The sequence below is a fragment of the Halichoeres trimaculatus genome, unplaced genomic scaffold (assembly GCF_033239565.1).
Source record: "Halichoeres trimaculatus isolate MK-OKI-2021-1 unplaced genomic scaffold, fHalTri1.1 fHalTri1_scaffold_2, whole genome shotgun sequence".
Taxonomy (NCBI): domain Eukaryota; kingdom Metazoa; phylum Chordata; class Actinopteri; order Labriformes; family Labridae; genus Halichoeres; species Halichoeres trimaculatus.
In genome coordinates, this window is record NW_027437180.1 from 27,107,705 (window position 1) to 27,128,218 (window position 20,514).

Consider the following 20,514-nt stretch of genomic DNA (forward strand, 5'->3'; position numbering starts at 1 on the left):
ACATAACAGGTCAGAGTTGGTGACAAAAAGAATTTGTTTAAACAACTGTCACCTGATGTGACCATTTTTAAAGGGGAATAATTGTTTTTAATGGTCAGTAAAGTCAAAAGATCCTCTTTATCACACCACAACTTTATTTATCTATTTATTTTCACTTTCTCTTAATGAAATTAATTTGAAGTAAAGCTGAGGCAAAAAGAGCACTTTCAAGCAGGTGTAAGGGTCACTATCATGATGAAGTGCCATGCAATAACTTAATTTGGCAACAGGAAGTCTGTCATTGTCAATGTCATTTATGGACACAGGCTCTGTTGTAATTTAACTTTACCAGAGGAAATTCAAAGAGATTTCAAAACCAAATCCAAGCTTCCAACCTTTCTTTTTCTTTGATGTGGGAATAATATAAAAATCTTCCCAAAATGTATTATGAGGGCATTTTCAAAAAGAGATTCAGTTGATGTTTTAAAGGAAACTGTTTTGCTAACACTGTTCCATTAAAACATCTCCAAGCCAGATTATGCATCTGTTGTGTTTCTGTAACCCCCAAGTGTCTGAAAATATGGGTTATTGCAGTTTCAAGAATTATATTTACTTCAAGTTGATTGAAACATCTAACAAATTGTCACTCAAAGAAGTCCCAGATATGACTGTCCTCATTGTAATCTATTTTTGTTCCATTTTACAGGGCAGCTTTATATGGCTTGATCCAGTCTGTGTTTGCAGTCCTCTGTAGCCTGCAGTGTGCTGCTGAGATGATCTTGACAGGAACCACTTCCTCTTGCTTGCTTGCCTGGCGTGCAGGCATTGAGAAGCACTTGAGCTACTTTTTAACATCACAACATGCTGGTGCCGGTGGCTCACTGGTCTGACTATTGATCCAAGTCACCACATCAAGGTGAGCATCAGTGCTGCAGAGTCCATTGTGGGACCTCATCCTGAAAGAGCGGAGCTGTCCACAGCTCTAGGCAATGCCCGAAAGAGTGACAAGTGCTGAAACCACTTCAAGGGGTCTAACAGTGCCCTCAGCCCTTTCTAGTCCCCGCTTCAAAGCCAAGAGGAGCCTCTGGCAGTTCACCCCCTCCTCTTTCTGCCTCCCTCTCTCCCTCAATACAGTCCTCTGGGGTAGCTAGCTGGTCCTGTTCTCCTCTCTTAGGGCCGTCAATGTCAAAGCATGAGTGAGTCCAGTCAAAGCTAGTCCCCCCCTTTTCTAACACACACACACACACACACACACACACACACACACACACACACACACACACACACACACACACACGCACACACACACACACGCACACACACACTTGTTTTATTTTGCTTCTCCCTTTAAGTTTTCTCTTTCTCTCTGATGCACAGGTCCCATCCCCTCTGCATGACTGGCCCTCTCTGACAAGTGGAAATCACAGAGATCCTGCTGGCAGAAGATGGAGAGTGGAGAAGACTTCAGAAACGTGTACCCTACAGCTATCACTGTCCTGAACTCAAGAATGAAGACACCAAGCACATCTTCTCGGCGAATACTATAAAAAATAGTGAGAATGTGTTCACAAAAAATTTAAAGGGGGGTTTAAAAAAAGGGCTGCACTGTGATTTTTTTGACTTTCTAAGATAAATAAGTGATAAAAAGGAGGGAAGAGAGGGTGTTTTACTTTGCCAAAAGGGACCTTGGGTTTTGCCCTGTGGGCATGGCAGCTTTCATTTTCCTCTTTCGCCGTTTATATTCCCAGCTGGTTTCCGAAGTTATGATTGAGTTTCACATATTGGAGTTATATCTAGCAGCCAGACTTGTTTATCTGCTGGGGCTGATAACTGTACGGGCCTGAGTAAGAAACAGAAAGCGAAGGGAGGGAGAAGGAGAGTGGGAGGGAGATACAGAAAGACAGACAAGACACTCATATATTCTCATCTCCTCCAGTCTTTTCTCATTGATTTAGCATGTCTTCATCAACAGCCTGACCCAGGTACAGCTTTCTGTCTTTATCTCACACTGCAGCTCAGACCTCTGGTATGGACTCGATGGGAGAAACTGCAGAGCATGTCAGTCAAAGCAGCAAAAAAAAGGATCAAACAAGGCCAAGGGAGATTTTCACGGGGACATAGAGACATCAGATTAAAAGGTTTTTAAGTATTTTATAATCAAAAAGATGCTTTTCAGGGATCTTTTGTTTCCCTGAATTGAAAGTTGGGCTACATAATTTAAGGCCTGCCTCTAATTTACATCTTTCTTCAACAACAGACACAAATTTTGTAAAAGCAGCCATTCACAGGCCACCTGAATTTACTCAGCAGATATTTAGCACAAGAGCGTAATGCAACATCCCATTTGACCCATAATAAGCCTACAGTGTCACATCATCCTCTGAAATGAGTCTGTCTTCTTTTGGGACTGGCAGTTGAGTCTAGTTGAAAGGAAAGTAAGACAAAGAGACTCAGGGAAGGTTGAGAGAGGGAAGGAAAGAAAAAAAGAGGACTGAGGGAGAGCCAAAAGAGAAAGAGAGAAAGCAAGCAGTGCTCGCCGGACCCTGACTGCGTGCGAGGCCTCAATTATTCATGCGGCAGTGCACATGTCAAGAGCCCACAGACAAGCACAACAGCAAGGCCGAGCGCAAATCAAACAGCGCATCCGTGGGTAATGCCCACAATGCACCTGGAGGAACACACCTCGGCCCATTTCTCTGTTGTTCTCTGATAAACAGAGAACAAGGCTACCTGAGCACTGCCTGATTCTCCTCCAGAGCCAAGAGCTGCTGTAACACACTTTGTTTGTTTGTTTTTTCTCCCTGACTTTATTTACTCGCTGCGTTTTGCTGGCAGAGATGTTGGTGCCAGTGGGTTCCATCTTTTCATGGCTCATTAGTTCGCTGTTTCATTCACTTTATTTCTCTGAACTAGCTATCATGCCCTTAGTGTTGTTTAAGTCCACTGCCTCTCTTTGTTGGTCCCCAACATGTCTACATTAACTACGGCTGAGGTTTGTCTCCTCAATTGCTGGAGGTTAACGGATAGCTCCAGACTTCTATTCTCATCTTGTCTTACTTTATCGACCGCTGCCTCTGCTGTCTACTCTATTTTTTCTCTCAATATTCTCACATGCACGCTCCTAAAACTCGTGCTGACTTTTTTCATTGTTATTGTTGTACAGTTCAAGGCTCCAAAATAACACGTAGCATAAGAAACTGCAGCTCATCATTTACAAATGTGCTCCGAGCTGCAGTGGTCAGCATGTTTACTGGTTATTTTGTTGTTGAAACATTTAAAGAAAATTCTGTTGATACAGTAGCAGCAGCTCAGCAGATGACAAGTAACATGGGCACTACTGGTCAAAGGTTAAAGAACACACCATTTTTTTCCAGCTTTGTGCAAAACTTAACCAGTAAGTCTAACAGCTTGAAATGAAACAAAGGTAAGTGGTGAGCAGCAAGAGGTTAAAAAAAAAGTAAGGCTTCCCAAAACTGAAAATGTACACTTCAGAATTAAACAAGAAGTCCTTTTTCATGGAATAAGAAATAGATTAAAATCTTAAAGCTGTTTTACAACAGTGGAGATAAACCAAGGCTTTGAAGTTGGTGCAAAAGTTTCAAACTTATTTTTTTTGTAAACTGGTTTCTCAAGATTTTTTCATTATTATTTTCTTGCTCTGTGATTGCTAAAAGAAAAAAAAAAATTTAATACAAAAAAAGGGAAAATTGGGGAGGTCTTAAACTTTTAACCAGAAGTGTAAGTTAAAGGGTACAAATTTTGTCTGATGTCCATTTATCTTGGTCATATATGAAGATAATGCTTTATTTCCCTACAACATTGTTGTTTTCTGTCTTGTTTTGTTCAATGTAAATTTGGGCTTTTTAGGCCTTGATTAAGAAAAAGAATAAAGGAAGTGGACAGAACTGAAAACAGGGAGGGAGAGTAGGAAATTACTTATAAAACAATGGTTTGTAGGGCGGAATCAAGCCCAGGCCACCATCTTCAAGGACTACTGCATCTACATATGGAGCAGGCAGTGTTAGCCAGAGCAATGCCCAGATATTGGCACTATCCTTGTTTGATCATGATCATATGTTTTGTAGAATAGCTGGGGGTTTTTCTCTGTTTTGGTTGGACACGTTTTATTTCACCATTTGTTTGACTGCTGATAAGATAATAGGGTGCACTGGGGTACCCAAACTTGCTTCAGTTTTGGTTTTAAGGTGTATTCTATATCAATGTCTCTTTTGGAACCAAAAAAAAACAAACATTAACAGTAATACAATTTTTTATTCTCAGAGTCCAAAACCACTTTCAGGGTGAAGGAGTCAGATTCCCAATATGCTGAAGAAACAGTTCGTATTAACGTTTTCCACAACAAAGAATAGCAATGGGTGATAGTATCACTGTTGAAAGAAATCATGGTCAGAGTTTTTGTTAAGGACATCAAAGACAACTAAACCCTGCAAAAACAAAAGTTTTTTTTTTGACTGAAGGTTTAAAATGATTTTATTTTCTACAGTTTGAGCAATACATGACTTATCTTCCAACACAAAACGCTCTGAGAGGATGTTTGAGAAGAGTGTACCAGTATCGAAACTGCAACCTCAGTCGATGTCTTATTTTCATTGAAATTGTCTCAGTAGACTAAATTTGATCCAGACTAAGATCGAGCAATACAGGACTTATCCTCCAACAGGACTTATCATCTGACAGGACGTATCTTCCAGCACAAAAAGGTAAAATGGGCAATTATTTTACAGCTCTCTTAAAATTTCAGTTACTTTGGAGCGGAAGATTTTATCATTGCTACAAAACAAAGTGTTTTAAATCCTGTTCCACTGTGATTCTCATTTATGGGTCAGCCTATCAGTGCCCTTGTAGATTTATCCCTGCTATGAATGACGGGGATCACCGATAGGTCACTTAACGTGACCTCAAGTCTGCCTTATTCTGGAACAACAAATTTTTGGAAGAACCATGAAGCCACAAAACCAGTCATTTTTAGCTGCAGCACTGGCCCAGAGAACTGGCTATCATTAATATCCAATGAGATCTAGTTTCACTCTTGTGTCATCACCTCAACTAGCTGCCGTATACTTTTTCTAAAGTAAAATGTGTGTGTTAGAATCCTGGACTGTGTATTTCTCAACCTGACAGTCGGAAATATGTTCAACTGAGAAGCAAAGTGGCTGTGGGAGGGGAAATTCACTTCTGTGAGACATCATTTTACCGATCAGTGAATCCTATTTCCTCCTTCTGAAGGGACTCTAACCTGCAGTAAGGCAATAATCCAGCGTGCTTCCCTTGGAGGCTGAACCGGTCAACCTCAATTTAGGAATATACACAAGGGAAGGCAGACAAGCTCTTTGTGCAGTTCTGATATAACTGCTTCTTCTTCGTCATTGTTGCTTGGTCATACAACATGGATACATCTCGGTGTGGGAAAGAATTGAAAGCATTTGTTTCAACACAGTGTGATGGTCTGGGCCTTTCTTTTACGTTACCTGTTCAATAGCAAGACAAGTGAATTGACATCTATAGCTTTGTTTCAGAGAAGTACGATGTCACAATGCAAACACCTGGGACTGGTGGAAAGAAGTTTGCATCTACAAAGCATGTAAGTTCTGACATGCTTATTCTATGCTGCATGTTTTTCCTCACTTAGACATTTATCAGGTGTTCAATTTTCTCCTCTTCAACAGCAGGCCTAACTCGGTGTTATCCATAGAGGCATACCAGAAAAGAAAATGTGTGAGTTGCATATTAATGGAGTTTATTTTCTGGGACTTTCTACTGCAAGCCCTGTTCACAGGTTCAACATCTGCTTGAAAAGCTGCTGAGTTAATAAAGCCTGACAAGTCAAATAGCAGGATATGTGTGAGGAAAAGAGTTATTTTGTGTAAATGTCTAGAAAGTACAAGAGGTGCAAAAATGTTCATTAAGTTATATTAGATATTTAAAGCCTGAGTTCTCTCTTAAAGCAATACACACATGTATGGACAGGAGAAGCATTTATCACTGCTACAAACTGTTGAGGCCCCTCCAGTCTGTGGGGTCCCTCAAGGCTTTATTCTCGACCCTGTACTGTTTTCTTTATATATGGTCCCGTTGGGATCCATCTTTAAAAAACATGGCGACTCTTTTCATTGCTATGTAGATGACTTAAAAATGTATCTGCTTTTTAAAACCAATGAATCTATGAATGCATTGTTGTCCTGTCTAGAAGATGTCAAATTTTGGATGGCGTTCAACTTCTTGAGTGTAAATGACAAGAAAACTGATATTGTTGTTTTTGGTTCTCCTGATCCGCTGGATGGTGTCAGTGTTTTCGGTTATCTGGGATCTCACTGCTGTTCCTAAGTCAGGAACCTTGGTGTCATCTTTGACACCTCTTTCAAGTTTGACAAACAGGTCAGTTCTGTTGCTAAGACAAGCTTCTTTCAGCTTAGACTTCTGAGTAAGGTAAAGGCATACCTACCTCCTCAAGATCTCAAAAGAGTTATACAAATTCTCATAACATCTAGGCTGGACTTCTGTAACTCTTTCTATGTGGGTGTTGACCAGTCATCCTTCTGGCGCCTACAGCAGGTTCAAACAAAGAGCATAGATGGAAGACATGCAGCATTTCATCCTCTCTGTGATTGGCATGTAGCTCTCTGTTACAAAGTGCAATCAAGCTTTGTTTTAGAGAAGTCTGTGTCCCATCAGGAGAAATGCAGCTGTTGTCGGGGTAAGTGACGATTCTTTTGACCAATCAACGGTCTGCAGTGTGTTGCTCCACCCTCCGAGAGCGGATCGGTTCAGTCTGGCACCCATACAGGGGGTCCCAAAAAAGTAAGCCGGCTCGTCTCGGTTTTTGGGGATCTGTCCCGGGATAAGTCAGTGGAAACGCCACAAAACGTGCGCTGTACCCAAGACGAACCGAGCCGGTCTGCTTGGTGGAAACGCGGCTTAAATATCAGGACAGCTCAGACTCTTGAGAGCTTTAAGTCCTTACTCAAAACACACCTCTTTGCACTGGCTTTTAATACCAGTTAAGCAAAACATCCATATTTTTACTTTTTCTATTTTTTTTTATGGGGTCCTCTTCTGTTATTTATTGTCTCTTTGTTGTTTTTGTTGTTTTTTATTCTCTTTTGACAGAGTTTTTTAAAAACACTTGCTTTTATTTAATTGTGCTCTAAGACTGTGCAGCACTTTGGCCAACTTTGGTTGTTTTTAAATGCGCTATATTAATAAATTTGATTGATTGATTGATTGTTGTGATGGACTTATGTGCGTGCCAGTGTTGTTCTAGCATATGGAGATATACCTCAATATTATACATCTTACAGCAAAAAGAGAGGAATAAGGCAGTTGGATATGTAAAATTGACAACAGGTGTCCTGTTGAACAAAAAGCGAGGTAAAAGATCCTGCTCCAAGAGCTGACTTCTTGCTCAGAGTCTGTACAGATGGACTCTCCTCCAAAGCTGCAGCTGTACTCTTCAGCTGACCAAAATGAGCATTTATCTTACAGTTAAAAGGGTAGAGCAGCTTCTTGTGTTTGTCTGAAGCACACACTCATAGCTATGAAAAACTAGTAACCCCTGTGTTGATGTTTATTATGATTTATTTAACCCCCATTAACAATTGTCATCAGAGTCCTAAACACATTACATCAACCATATACAACTGACCCCTCGCTTCCCATGCTGTTAAGTTTTAAAATCTCATCAAACCTCTATGAATAACAAAAAAAATAAGACGGAAAGCAAATTTTAGATGTACTTGTAAAAATGTGTTGTTTAGTGGTTATCATTAACTACAAGGAACAAGTTACTCACATCCTCACTGAGTTGGATTTGGCCAGACACACATAAACAAGTACACAAACACCCACACACACATTTACACGGCCTTTGCTACATCTCTGTGAAGAAGCAAAACAGACCCTCTCCACCAAGTAAACACAGTTGGCCCTGTCGGTCTGCTGTGTGGATTGCGAGGGCCAGCGCAGCGGCACGCTGCCCTGTGATGGCATCAGTGACTGCTTTATCAGCATCCCATCATTTATGTTGTGTTAATTAGGTCCCTGTGGCTGTGGCTGGCTGGTAGCTGTGGCTGGTCCCATGAAGGGGAATGAGAGGCTGGGCAGAGACAGGAAAAGGAAGGGGTGGTCCTCACAGACATAGTCACATTAACATGCCCTCAGCAATGGCACCAAACTGAGATACGGGCATGTCATAATTAACGCTTGTGAATTATTAACGCAGCTGTCCTCGACTGTAGAGTGCAAGCTCTGGTGATTTTGCATGTTTACCTGCAGCCTCCTGTGAATTTCATCGTGCAACATTCACTCCCAGCCGCCACATTCCTCCAGCAATGAGGACGAATGTCATCATCTGGAACCTGGAGTAAAGCCCATCTGCTGCAATGCCCCTGCTCAGCCGTCCTGTGTGCTCATTAGCTGGGGCCGAGGTCAGAGGGTCAGGCAGAGGAGGGCTGCAGCATGCCGGCCCCTCGGTGCACAGGGGCCAGCACACTGCAGCCCTGCAAGGCCCCTGCCGCTGTGTTATTAGCTCACAGTCATGGTGCAGAGGGCCGGCATGGGTCGCACACTATGGTCCACTGCAGCTCCTATGAGAGACACACACATACACACACAAATAGACACTCATTAAGCTGTGAACTGCAGAATACAAACTAGAGTGCAGTTAGAAAGAGTGCTTCCTGGAGAGAGGGAAACTTGCACCCTTCACTGGCACACATTGAGCCAACATAAAATGGAAAAGCTGAGAGGTATTAAGATCTATATTGGCAGAAGGGGATCTCATAAGCACCCCACAAAAGACTTGAGTCTGTCTGCAGAATCAAACAAACGCATCTTGTGCGCACTCTGTAGAAGTGCGATAACTGGGAAAATCTTGAGGAAGATTAAGGACAAATGAACAATAATTGTCTTTGTGAATCCAAAATATTTTCTTGAGTAGTTTGATGCACAAATTAATAAACATGAAGTCATTTTTGTTTGGATGTTATTACATTTTTTGCTTTAAGTGTTACATTCTGGAGGAAAATATTTCATGTTTTCCTCCATTAAAAGCCTCTTACTTAACAAACATTGGTTTATACTTAAGAATGTTTAACTTGATTTCTAAAAATTAACAAAATTCACATCAAGTGGTAACCAGGGCTACTTACACATGCATACAAGTAAGTCATCCCCCAATACAATAAAATATGTGTAACAACCCTTTAAAGCTGCAGTGTGAAGGATCTGGTGGCATCTAGCTGTGAGGTTGCAGATTGTGTTCTCCAACCTCACTCTCCACAAGCTGGCAACACAGGTACGTAGGACAACTTACAGTGGTGGCAAAGCTCAAGTTAGATTTATCAATGATTTGTCCTTTCAGAGCTTCTGTAGCACAAAAATATCTGCAACACAGTAAGGCATTTTCTACATTAATCTTCTATTGCTGGAGCATGAAGCTGTTCAGGACTTTCGTACCCCAGATCACATGACCTTGGTCGACACAGTGAAGATTTTGTTAAGAAGTTGTGGGTTTGTATAAAAAGCAAATAGGGGAGTTATGACTTCTGTTTTCTGAAATACGTGGTTAAAGGTTAACCTTCATTTATCACTAAAGGGAAGAAAAGTTACACAATGTTCATTTTGTGGCTCTGTAAGAGTTCAAAGTGAGTCCTGTTTGTCTCACCTGCATCTATGTAAAGTTTTCTTTTTAAGCAGGGCCTTGCATTTTGTATTTGGATTGTTTATTGTTCTGGATTTATGAACATATACTAGTTTTTTCATCTGCATTTGGGTCCTCTATCTTTGGGTTGAACCTTAACATACCAGATCTCTCTGCAGTTCAGGAGTACTCATTTTGTTAAGCTGTTATGAATATGTTGGACTTTGGATTGTACCTTTGGTGTGACAATTAAAGTAACTTTCACCCCAAAATAAAAAACTGTTTCACATTTGTACAGTTTACTTGAACAATAAACCCATGCTGTGGGTCAGTGGGGAATAAAAAGAATCAAGCTGTATTCTGAAAGATCTTCTTAAAGCCTTTAAATCTGGATGATCTGATCTGAGGAGCCATGATCCCTCCTGCTGAGATCTCATGCGTCTTTTACTTATGTAATTTAATTTAATCTTGCATTGCAGTGTCGGAGCGTTTCAGAAAATAAAAACAGTTTTACACTCAGTCAACCACATTATTTATGCATCTGAAGCAATGAGGGAATAAATATGCCTTTTGAACACACTTTACAGAGGCATGGCCTGACAAGTAGCAGTTTTATTTTTCCTTTTACACACCCTATATAGAGTGCAATAAAACTCCCCCTCAAGACATTTAAATTGCTAATCACCACATAGCTTTAATATCATAGAGACAATAAATAATTTAGACAAATGTCCAGTCGGCATAATTCATTAACTCTGACTCAAATCCCTCTTTATTTCCAATCTGTTCAACCTTGAAACACTTTAATCCAGTGATGTTAAATGAGATAAAATCATAATTATGGCAGCAGTGCCTGTTATTTAAACCAGATCAAGGACAAGAAAGACTGCAGGGATGTAGCATGGATAGCCATGGTAAGTGAAGAAGAGGAGGAGGAGAAGGAAGAGGAGGAGAGGAGAGGGCTGTAAATGGGACAAATCCTCCCAGACCCTTGGTGCTTTGTGGTCGGTTGTATTTTAAACCCAAAGACCATTCATGTCTTTATGAACTGAAAACTAACCCTTTAACGCCCAGACAAGAAAAGTAAAAAAGTCCATAAGCACTCTTTCAAAGTGAGGTGAAATTTGGACATAGAAACTCAAACATGTTACTTGTTTTTAATGTCTAATGCAAGATAATACCTTCTTGAGGGGTCTCCTGTATTTTACAGTCACATCAACATTCATGCAATTTGTTTGATAGCACCCCGGAGCCGAACACAGCCGAACGCAACCCAATGCAACTCTGTTTACCATCTGTGCATTGCTATCTGGCACCGTCCAACCATTGGAGCATCTTACGTCACTCTTGCATCAGTGAATAAAGAAGTTGTGTTTGTCTTTTTTTCCTGTGCAAGAGTCTTGAGCTACAAGTGTAAGCAAGAAGTGAAGTTAAATAGGATGCCACAGAGAACCTTGGCCTGTGTGTTCAGTGGAGAAGAAGTCGCTTTGCAAGAAGGGGACAGTATGGTTTGATGGGAGGCTTGCGTGTGTTCAGATGTCAGATGTCCAAGGCAAGGATGCCTCCAAGAAGTGTGTGTGTTGGTGGATAGGGGCCCAAGAAGCCACTTGTCTGTGTTAGTACACCAAAAAGGGCAGGAAGTGGCCTCAGTGCCTTTCCTGTGCAAAGCCACTTTAGCCCCGCTGCAGAAGTACTGGAAAAACCGCTGCAGGAATATCAAGGCAAAGATGTTGGATAAAATCAAGTCTCTATCCACAAAAGTCAAGAATCAACATGAAGAATGTCAATGTTTGCACAGAGAGAGAGGAGGGGGGAAAAGACATCTTAAAATATACATTTATTCAGAGTCTGTGCAAGATCAAACAGCAAAATTGATCTGCTCTTCCTTCAACCCTTGCTCCTCTCCCTCCTCTCAATTCCCCTTCTCACCAAGTATTGACTTTCTGTGCAGGCCATCGCCATGACGACCCCAGCCTGGCCTGCTGTCACCTCTCCTCAGGGCAGAACCCTGACTATTATGGGATAGGGTTCATTTGACTGCCTTGAGCAAAGATGCATTCAGATAACCACACAAAGCCCCATTCAAAAAGCACACACACACACACACACACACACACACACACACACACACACACACACACACACACACACACACACACACACACACACACACACACACACACACACACACACACACACACACAAACTTCTGTCATAGAAGAGAGCCACTGTCTCCCAGAGGTCCCATTCAGACAGTGAACTACAGTCTAATCAAAGCATTGAAAGTGGGCTGATAGTAATACAGCTATTCTCCAGGATCCTCTTAAACTGATCCATCAGGAAATCACATTACTCACTGTGTCCCATCAAATTTAATTAATCTGTCTGCTCCTTGAAACTGCTTCTTTGCTCAGACTTCTTCAGTGAGGATCTAAAGTTTTCAGGATTTTCTTTGCAGAATTGAACAGGTTTCCAGACATGACAACCTAAATAACATTCAAGAGCAGTTTGTCTTGATGTGATGAAAACTGATACATAATGACACGTAGCTCCATAGTGAGGATTGCATCAACAATCATAGTAATAGTATTTTAAAATTTGTTTTGCTTGACACTTTACAAGGAGCAGTATCTCCATGAACACAGGCTGTGTGTTTAGAGGTAAGTATTTTAATATTCTGGGCTTAATGTGTCAAAATATCCCATAAAATTAGACGAAATTGACAACGTATCAGTCTACCTCTCAATATTTTCTGACCTCTGCAGCTTCTCTTTTTCTCTCAAAGCTGAATTCCTTCAAATCTTTGGCTTGAAAAAAATTGGTGAAAAGTAAAAACAACAGAGGCTGATGGGGCTGAGTTGATCTGCATCTTCTTAGAGTCATGCGCTAACTATTGGCAATGACCTCACACAACCCTCTTCTTCATTAATAAATGAATGAATTCATTAAAAAAATAAAAATAAGCACCCAATTAAAAATAAATGAAGTACTTATATCTTATGTTTAAATAAATATACTGAATATTATATTCATATGATTACATAGGAACAACAAGGACCAACGAGTTACTGAAAAATGTATAGGTCTACAGACTCCAGCATATAGTAATAAATACATTATTTACCATTTTCACGTTTATAAGTAAAAATGCTGACGTGAACTGTCTTGGGATCAAAAATATAGTTTGAACCCTGATACCTTTCACAGGTAGCAGCAAACAGTTTATTTATTTATTTATTTATTTATTTATTTATTTATTTTTATCTATTTATTTATTCCAATAAAAAATATCAGAGCATAGTTTCCCAAAATGCTTAAGTCTGGACAGCTGCTGGCTGCTTTTCTAATCTGTCCCTTTAAAAATAGCATACAGGCTAACAGTTAACTAAAAGCCAAAGCTGTATATGATATTTCTTAAGGTGATTCTTTATTTAACTTTATTCTCCCAATATCAGAACTTTCTAAATTTGCTAACAATATGTGACTTTATTCTCTTAACATTGCAACTTTTGTCTTGAAATCTTATCTTTATTATTTTTCTAGTGATGTTTTATTTTTGTTACTCTAATCGTCTTACATAAATAATCAGATGATCAACAGGCTTAACACACCACCTCAGAATAAACCACTTGTAAAGAAATGAGTACGACTGTAACAGTAACATATTTGGAAGTTCATCCATTTGGTCACTGAGTATAGTGAGAAGACTACAGAGTCTAGTCCTTAACACAATCCATTTGATGAGTGAGTGAAGAAGTGCTGTTGTGGCTGGATGGACGCTGGGTCTGGTCCAGTGGTGCAGACATGGAAGCAGCAGCTCCTGTGGAGGCAGATCTCAAATTGGTCAGAGAGGAGGATCAATAGCAGCAGGAGCAGATAGAGAGAATGATGGGCATTCCCAGGCATCTCACTGAAGTAAATTACATTAGAAACTCAGACACAGATTCATCATGAAGAAAGAAGACGGCAGAAGAAAAAAAAAACAGCCAGAGGGAGTTTTTCTGGGATCACCTAGCGCTTTAAGTTATGGACACTTTCAGTTTCAGAAATATCAGGTCAGCGTTTCAAGAAAAAGCTGGAGAAGTTGCAAGCAGGTATTTTAAGTGTTTGTTGAATTAAATAATTTTTACCGAATTTTCATTCATAATTTTGGTAGAGGTAAAGGTTAAAAATTACTTTAAGCATAGCACTGGAATAACAGAGTTTTTTTTTATTACAAGTGAATAAATAAAAATGACTTAATAAATGTTTTTGTTATGGGGAAAATATTCTTGAAATATGTGGTTAAAAAGGTCCCTAAGTGACAAACTATAAACTAAAAGATCAAGCCCGGCACGATGAGTCCATGTATGGAGTTAGTGTAAGAAGTGACTAAGGTCTTGTCAAAGTGGTTCATGTAGGCCACATGTATCAAAAATAATCCAGCAGAGTCTTTCTGTGCTCCAATTCCTTGACCTGAAGCTCCTCCTGTGGTCAGAAATCTTCAGCACTGAACGTCTTTTTTAAAGGCTGGTGATCACGATCTCTGCTTTTCTGTACTCTGTCATGTCAGGTCTCTGCCCTGATGTGACAGTGTAAAAGTAGGTGACCAGTGGGTGGCCCCCACAAGAGCCAGCCCAGAGGTCAGCCGGTCACTGTCCCTACGAGGCAGCCCTGCCGCGGGTCACCTGCTGCCCGCTTTCCCCTCGTTATTTATCTCTCCCTGACAGTCCATTCCTCTTCCTGTCAAAGCCCCTCCTCTTCCATCTCCTTATTTTCCCCTCTCCTCCGCTGAGTTTGGCACCACTCCTCTGATTCTTTCGCCAAAAGCGGCTTCCCAGGCCAAGGCATGCTGAGTCGACCCCTTCGCATCACCCCCGTCCGGGTCATGTGACATCCAGCTTCGGGGGCCTCCCTAACGATGGGGGCCACGGGCACATACTTGAGAGTCTAGATTGTATGAATTGCTCTGGCCGGTCCACCAGAGGGGTAATTACTTCCCCAAGTTGGGCTTGGACCTGGACTTCTTGGCCCTTCAAATCTCAGTGGACTGACCGGGACGCAGCACCTCCTTTCATTAGTGGGAGAGCCTCAAAAACAGATAAAGTGAAGGCCCTCCTCTGGCCGGTGATAAATTGGTTTTCTTTGCAGACAGAGGGCTGGAGAATGACACTCAGAGGACACGGAGAGGATGAGGAAGTCACAAATACGGTGCAGGTGAGGAGGGATTTAACAGATAAAAATATCCCAGGTAAAGGTACAAAGAGCCACTCTGTAGCTGCGCAGGTGCACAAGCTTGGGGAGCACACATCAAGGACAGAGCCTAAAGTGCTAGAAAGTGGTGGGCATTAACATCAATGTAGCACATGGTTATCACGGGAAAATAATTGCTATCATCTTAGCTGGCTTACTTAGACTTAATTATCCCAAAGCCAGGTCCAGGTTCTGTACCTTCCTCTACCTCCCAGTGATCAGAGCCAGTATAAAGTGACATGGTGAGGAGAAAAAAAGGAGCGATGTGAACATGTAATTAGCAAGTGGTTTCATGTAAGTGCCCTTTGATTTATAATTCAGCACAGAGAGAACCCCCTGCTACCCAAGGCGAGTGCTCCTCTGAATTATCCCTGCGACTGGGAGAGGCTGCTGCAAGGGGGGAGAAGGGGGGCTCACTAATTTGTGCTCTGTTTGAGGTGGGTTTAAAAAGGAAAGAGGAAGTGAGGTCCATACCTGTACCTAGTCGGCATCAGATCATAGACTATGGCGTTGAGGATGAACTGTTATGTAGAAATCTCTCCCTCTGATAAGATAAAGTGATGGCTAAACTTTGAAATGACTTTGCAGCTGAACTTTGGAGAGAAAAGTTTGATATGATGAAAGCTGCTCATTTGTAATAAGACTCAGCAATTAAGTCCATGGTGGCATTAGATCAGTTTGCAAATGGCAACTTGTACAGATACAGTTTTTGCAGCCCAAACTGCGTATGAAGTTATTTTCTATGGGAATTGAGCAACATTATTTCCACTCTCACTAAATCTTTGATGCAGGAAGCTTTTCTGTCAGCAGTGGCCTCATTTTTCCTCGCCTCAGCTTGGTACATACTGGATTCTCTTTGGTCCCCCATGGGTCCAATGATCCCCTGATCATCCCATATTCTGACGCCCTTATAAAGCTAATGTGCTGATTTTACGTTTTCAACCTGCCATGATCCCGCACAATCCCCTCTGTTCCCCCCGGTTCCGCTTTCGCACTCAAGTGAGGATCCGCTGCCGCTTTGATCACAGTCCCCCGTTAAAGGTTTAAAACGTCTCAATTCCTGACGATTGTTGGGGCCTCTGCGGTTTACTTTAAGCATTTCCCCATGCCCCCTGTCCAAATTCACCACTCCTAAATGAGGTACCCACTCTCCCAGCTTCCCATCCCAGCGCTGCTTTCAAGTTCCCCCGATTGGGTGCCGCAGCTGTAAGCCCTAGATTTTGTCTCCTCCATCTTTGTCAAGCCCATTTGCCAAATACAAAAAAGACCCAATAAGCTGGGTCTTCATTGCTGCTCTCCAAAGTAATCCCCAGATCTCCCACTCTCTCGAAAATCAATGCAAAGGTTGAGATGAGGTGAAACTCCCTTCTTAACTCATCTCATTGTGAAGTGATAAAGTCTTAGGAGCACTTTTTTGTAATCATTGTGGCTCCATGATGAAACTAATTGTCCTATTTCATGCAGCCTTACAGCTTTTCAAGATGTCCTTAAACAGCACCATAAGAGAACTGTATAAGTGAGGAAGATGGCAGTGCTGTGCTGATAACTGTTAGATAAGTTTAACAGAAAAGGTTTCTCACAAAGAAGCACAAGAAAATAAAAATAAAAATATGAACAATGAAGCAAAGTGCCAGTGAGTGATAAAAAAACAGCAGACAATTAACTTTATCAGTAACATTACAACAAAGGTCCCACAATGGTCAAGTACCAGGAGCTCTATCAGCAGAGGAAAATTTCTGGGTCACTTTGGCTTCAAGGTGTTCAACTTCTCTCACTTGAAACTCATTTATTCTGGCTCTATGCCATTTCACACAGGGCAGATATCATGCAGTTGGCTTGTGTGCGCTTATTTTCTGGAACTGGTTCCCACAATTTATATGGAATTTTGGTGGAAGTCTTTCGAAATAGAGCACGCGTGAACCATAACTTTACCTTAGGACTATCATGTCTGGACCCATTTGTATTTTTTGACAAGCACTAACTGTTCTTGTTGTTTATTTTTTGGAAACTATTGACAAGGTAACAAGCGAAGACTGCTTAAACACACTATAAATGATCAACAATTAAACCCTGAATTGTATGTTGAAGGTTCTATATCCAGGCTGTTTATACCTTTATTCAGAGAGGACAGGACAGTGGATACAGCAGGAAACAGGGCGTGAGTGGGGTGACATGCAGAAAAGGACTTTAATCCAACCTGCTCACTATACACAGTCCTTTATATATGATAGATTTAGCTATTCTGCTAGCTTATGTTTCAAGCAATTTATAAACTATAATTTTGTCTTATTTTAATTTCAGCTTACTTTCTAGCCACCTAGTAGACTAAGACCCAAAATCCAGACTCCTTTTCACCTTTATTTAGGTTTTATGAAACCCTTGAAGAAAAGATTCTGCTGACGATTGTTGATGTTTACAAAAGCAAGGTCTGTGCTAGGAAGGTAGCATCGTGTTCTGCAGTTTTTGTTGTTGTAGCTGAAAAGAGCCATCTGCTCCATGCAGAAGGGATGCTGATAAAATCAGTTCATCAAAATGATATTTTAAAAGTAAAGGACAGTTAACAGTATAAAAAGAAAAAAAAAACTTCATTTTGCAGGGCTGACAGACACTATTTTCCCATTAGCATTCCAAATTATTCTCAGCCAGTTATGTTTCATGACTGATTACAGATTATAACTCAAGCAGCTTCATGGCACTCTTGAGTTTGGTTTTCAATGTTCCAGACAATAACTTTTAAATACCACTTGAGACACAACAGCTAGCCATTTGTGCTTCAGCCATCCAACATGCCTGGGTGAGGTCTGCTTAAAAAGAAGGGTTAGTGCTAGGACAGCAGTAAATCTGCCAGCCAGCCTTGGCTAATGTCAGCCTGACAGAGGCTCCAAACCAGTGGGGTGGGATGTTCCACTACAACCCTCTGCCCTATGGTCTACCGTCATAATTAATATGTTGTTGTATCAAAGTTGAAGCATTTGCCTCCAAAATGTCCCGTGCCCAGCCCCCTTATTAAAGACCTGACCTCCAAGCAGCTGAAGGTTGCTCTACAAACTTGGCACACCCCTGAGTGAAAACATCTGCTTTCCTCACAGGCAGGACCGCCACGGACCCCACGTCTCAGCTGGTTCCCACAGCTAAGAGAGAGAGCCCTTCCCCTGTCCTCATGCGCTGACCCCCACATTTATAACCCCTAGCCCCCGCCTCCACCGCCGCTGAGACCTTCCTCAAGCCTTGGGCCCAGGCCTGGGCCTCTTCATCACCTTAGCCTCTCCCCCTGTCCACATGTAGTACTGTGCCAGTGTGATCACTCTACTGCTGAGAGGACTGCTCCTGTCTTGTTAGCCCCACATCACAGCCTGTCGAGAGGGAGGGGGAGGGAGGGAGGAAGGGGTGGAGGAGGAGGCATCTGCGCTGCTCCCACAAAGTGGCGACTGTTGGAACGCTGACAGAAGCATCTGTCATCCCCTGCCTTCAGACACTCACCTGCTGTCCAAGGGCCCGACTCTTTCTGTCTTCCCTCTTCGCTCCTTCCCTGTTTCTCCTCTTGTCCTGTACTTTCTGAGCTTTCTTTGTGATTGCGTGAAGCTCTTGAACGCCTCCTTTTGAAACCAAACAATCTGTATGTTCTCCCGTCCTCATCCTCACTAAATGAGTATGCAGATTTCTGTTTTAAAAGATGTTTTTTCTTGCACATGACTAAAATAAAAATCCAAATTTTGACCATCAAAATAATTGGTACTCTTCTGTTGGATCTTAAAACGTTGCAGCCATACATCTGTACAGAATTACATGACCTTTTTCTCCCTGCCAAGTTGGTGCCAAATGAAGCAGTATTTATGAACAAATATTAGTATGTTGTTAATGAACGTACCGACCTGTCTTGTGACCACTCTATCATTCCTCAGTCACACCCCAGCCCATTCCCCTAACATACTGAAGGCTTGCCAGCAATAAGGGGGAAAGATGCCAATCCATGTGCATGACACACACGCAAAAAACACACACCCAAGGACACCATCGCTCATTCAAGTCCTGAGAAGGTGCCCTTCAGGTAATGCTGCACAGAAGGGCATAAAGTGCAAAATTAAAGATTCTGCACAGAATTTGCTGGACTTTAATGTTTTCAACTCTGCAGTGAAGCTCTTTTTACATGAGCACTTGTGAAAATTTCTGGAAAATTTTAGGGCAGTCGCCTCCAAAATTTTTCTAAGTTCTTCATTCACACATTTCTCACAGCATGAAGTTTTGCCTGGTTGGACTGGAGGGGATGACTGTCTCGGGAGGCAGGACATGTCCTATGGCGTTGTGTGGTTAGGATTGCCAACTTTTAGTAAAGTTCTGGATTCAAGTCCAGTGCAGATTAAGAGCAAAGTTTAGGTGAGGACACTGAAAGGAGGAGGCAGGGAGAAGTGGGAAGCTTTCAGGAGTGTGACCTACACAAGATCTGAGTTAGTCAGACATATGAAATGATCTTAAAGAAGGCCAAAAGGAAACACCACACCATCCTCACTTCTGTTGGTGTCTTTACTTTCCTGTCATATAGTGTAGTTCAAAAGCTTCTGCCTGGTTTGACACAGAAAGGCTCCAGCTTTCTGTGCTGACACCATAACATAACATCTTTAAGTCTTAAACCCTGGCTTTAGCTTCACATTAAAAGACCTAATCATCACATTATTGTGCAGCGTGTCTGTCCCTTCTTTGCAACAATCTTTTTTACTATACAGTATGTTGTGTTCACTACAAAGAAAGCACAATAGCACCAAACAGAAAGACTTCAGCCAGGGATCGAACCAGTAACCATGCATCAATTACAGGAACCAAAGAGGTTTATGTTTTGAACTGAGACACAAATCTCTTGAAATCTAAATGCTCCTCTTCTGAGTTGTCTTGGTAGGCAGCATCATCACAGAGGTGATCTTGAAGGCCTCTGGTCATATACAAAGTAGCTTCTCCCAGCTTGTGAGTGAGGACACAGCAAAGTAAAGAGGCAGGTTAACAAATGAGTGAGGAAGGGTAGTTGGACTTTGTGGCCCTCGGAGACAGAGTGAGCTGGGATGTTCTGCCAACACCTCATCTGCCAGGGTGAAGGATATACACTTGCACACACACACACACACAATCCCACACACTGTCATCTCTCTGCAGCTCCATCCCAGCCTAGTGTCTAAGCAGGAACCCCACTAAGCTGGCTGGGGTCCAATACCAAGGTCTCTCACCTGGCAGGCTGGGCAGGGGGCTGGGTAGCTCTGGTGAGTTATTCCTGGACCTGGACTCTGGTTCCACCCCTCTCTTGTCTTCTTTTGTCTCCTCCTCTGGCCCAGCCTGGCCTCTACTTCTCCCTTATCCCCCTCTGTGGGACCCTGTGGCTGATGAGCCTGTCCTTCAACTATCAGCATCTTCTGTTGTCCACACACACACACACACACACACACACACACACACACACACACACACACACACACACACACACACACACACACACACACACACACACACACACACACACACACACACACACACTAAAACTATAACTAAATCAATACAAAAGTGAGGACAGTTGAATTTAGGACAAGCAGATGTTAAAACCAATGAGAAGGGGACTGACACACAAATACAGATGTCTGAAGAGAGACATCTGCTACCCTTAG

At 41.9% G+C, this 20,514-nt stretch overlaps 1 protein-coding gene across 1 annotated transcript in view; it reads right to left on the reverse strand.

Annotated features, from left to right (window-relative positions):
- The window catches only part of LOC141800207 (uncharacterized), a 96,132-nt gene extending 75,870 nt beyond the window's left edge, over window positions 1–20,262 (reverse strand). Inside the window, exon 1 of the mRNA XM_074682624.1 lies at window positions 20,083–20,262. Coding sequence (XP_074538725.1) covers window positions 20,083–20,262 — 180 coding nt within the window. The remainder of the gene's footprint in view (window positions 1–20,082) is intronic.
- Window positions 20,263–20,514: the final 252 nt, after the last annotated feature.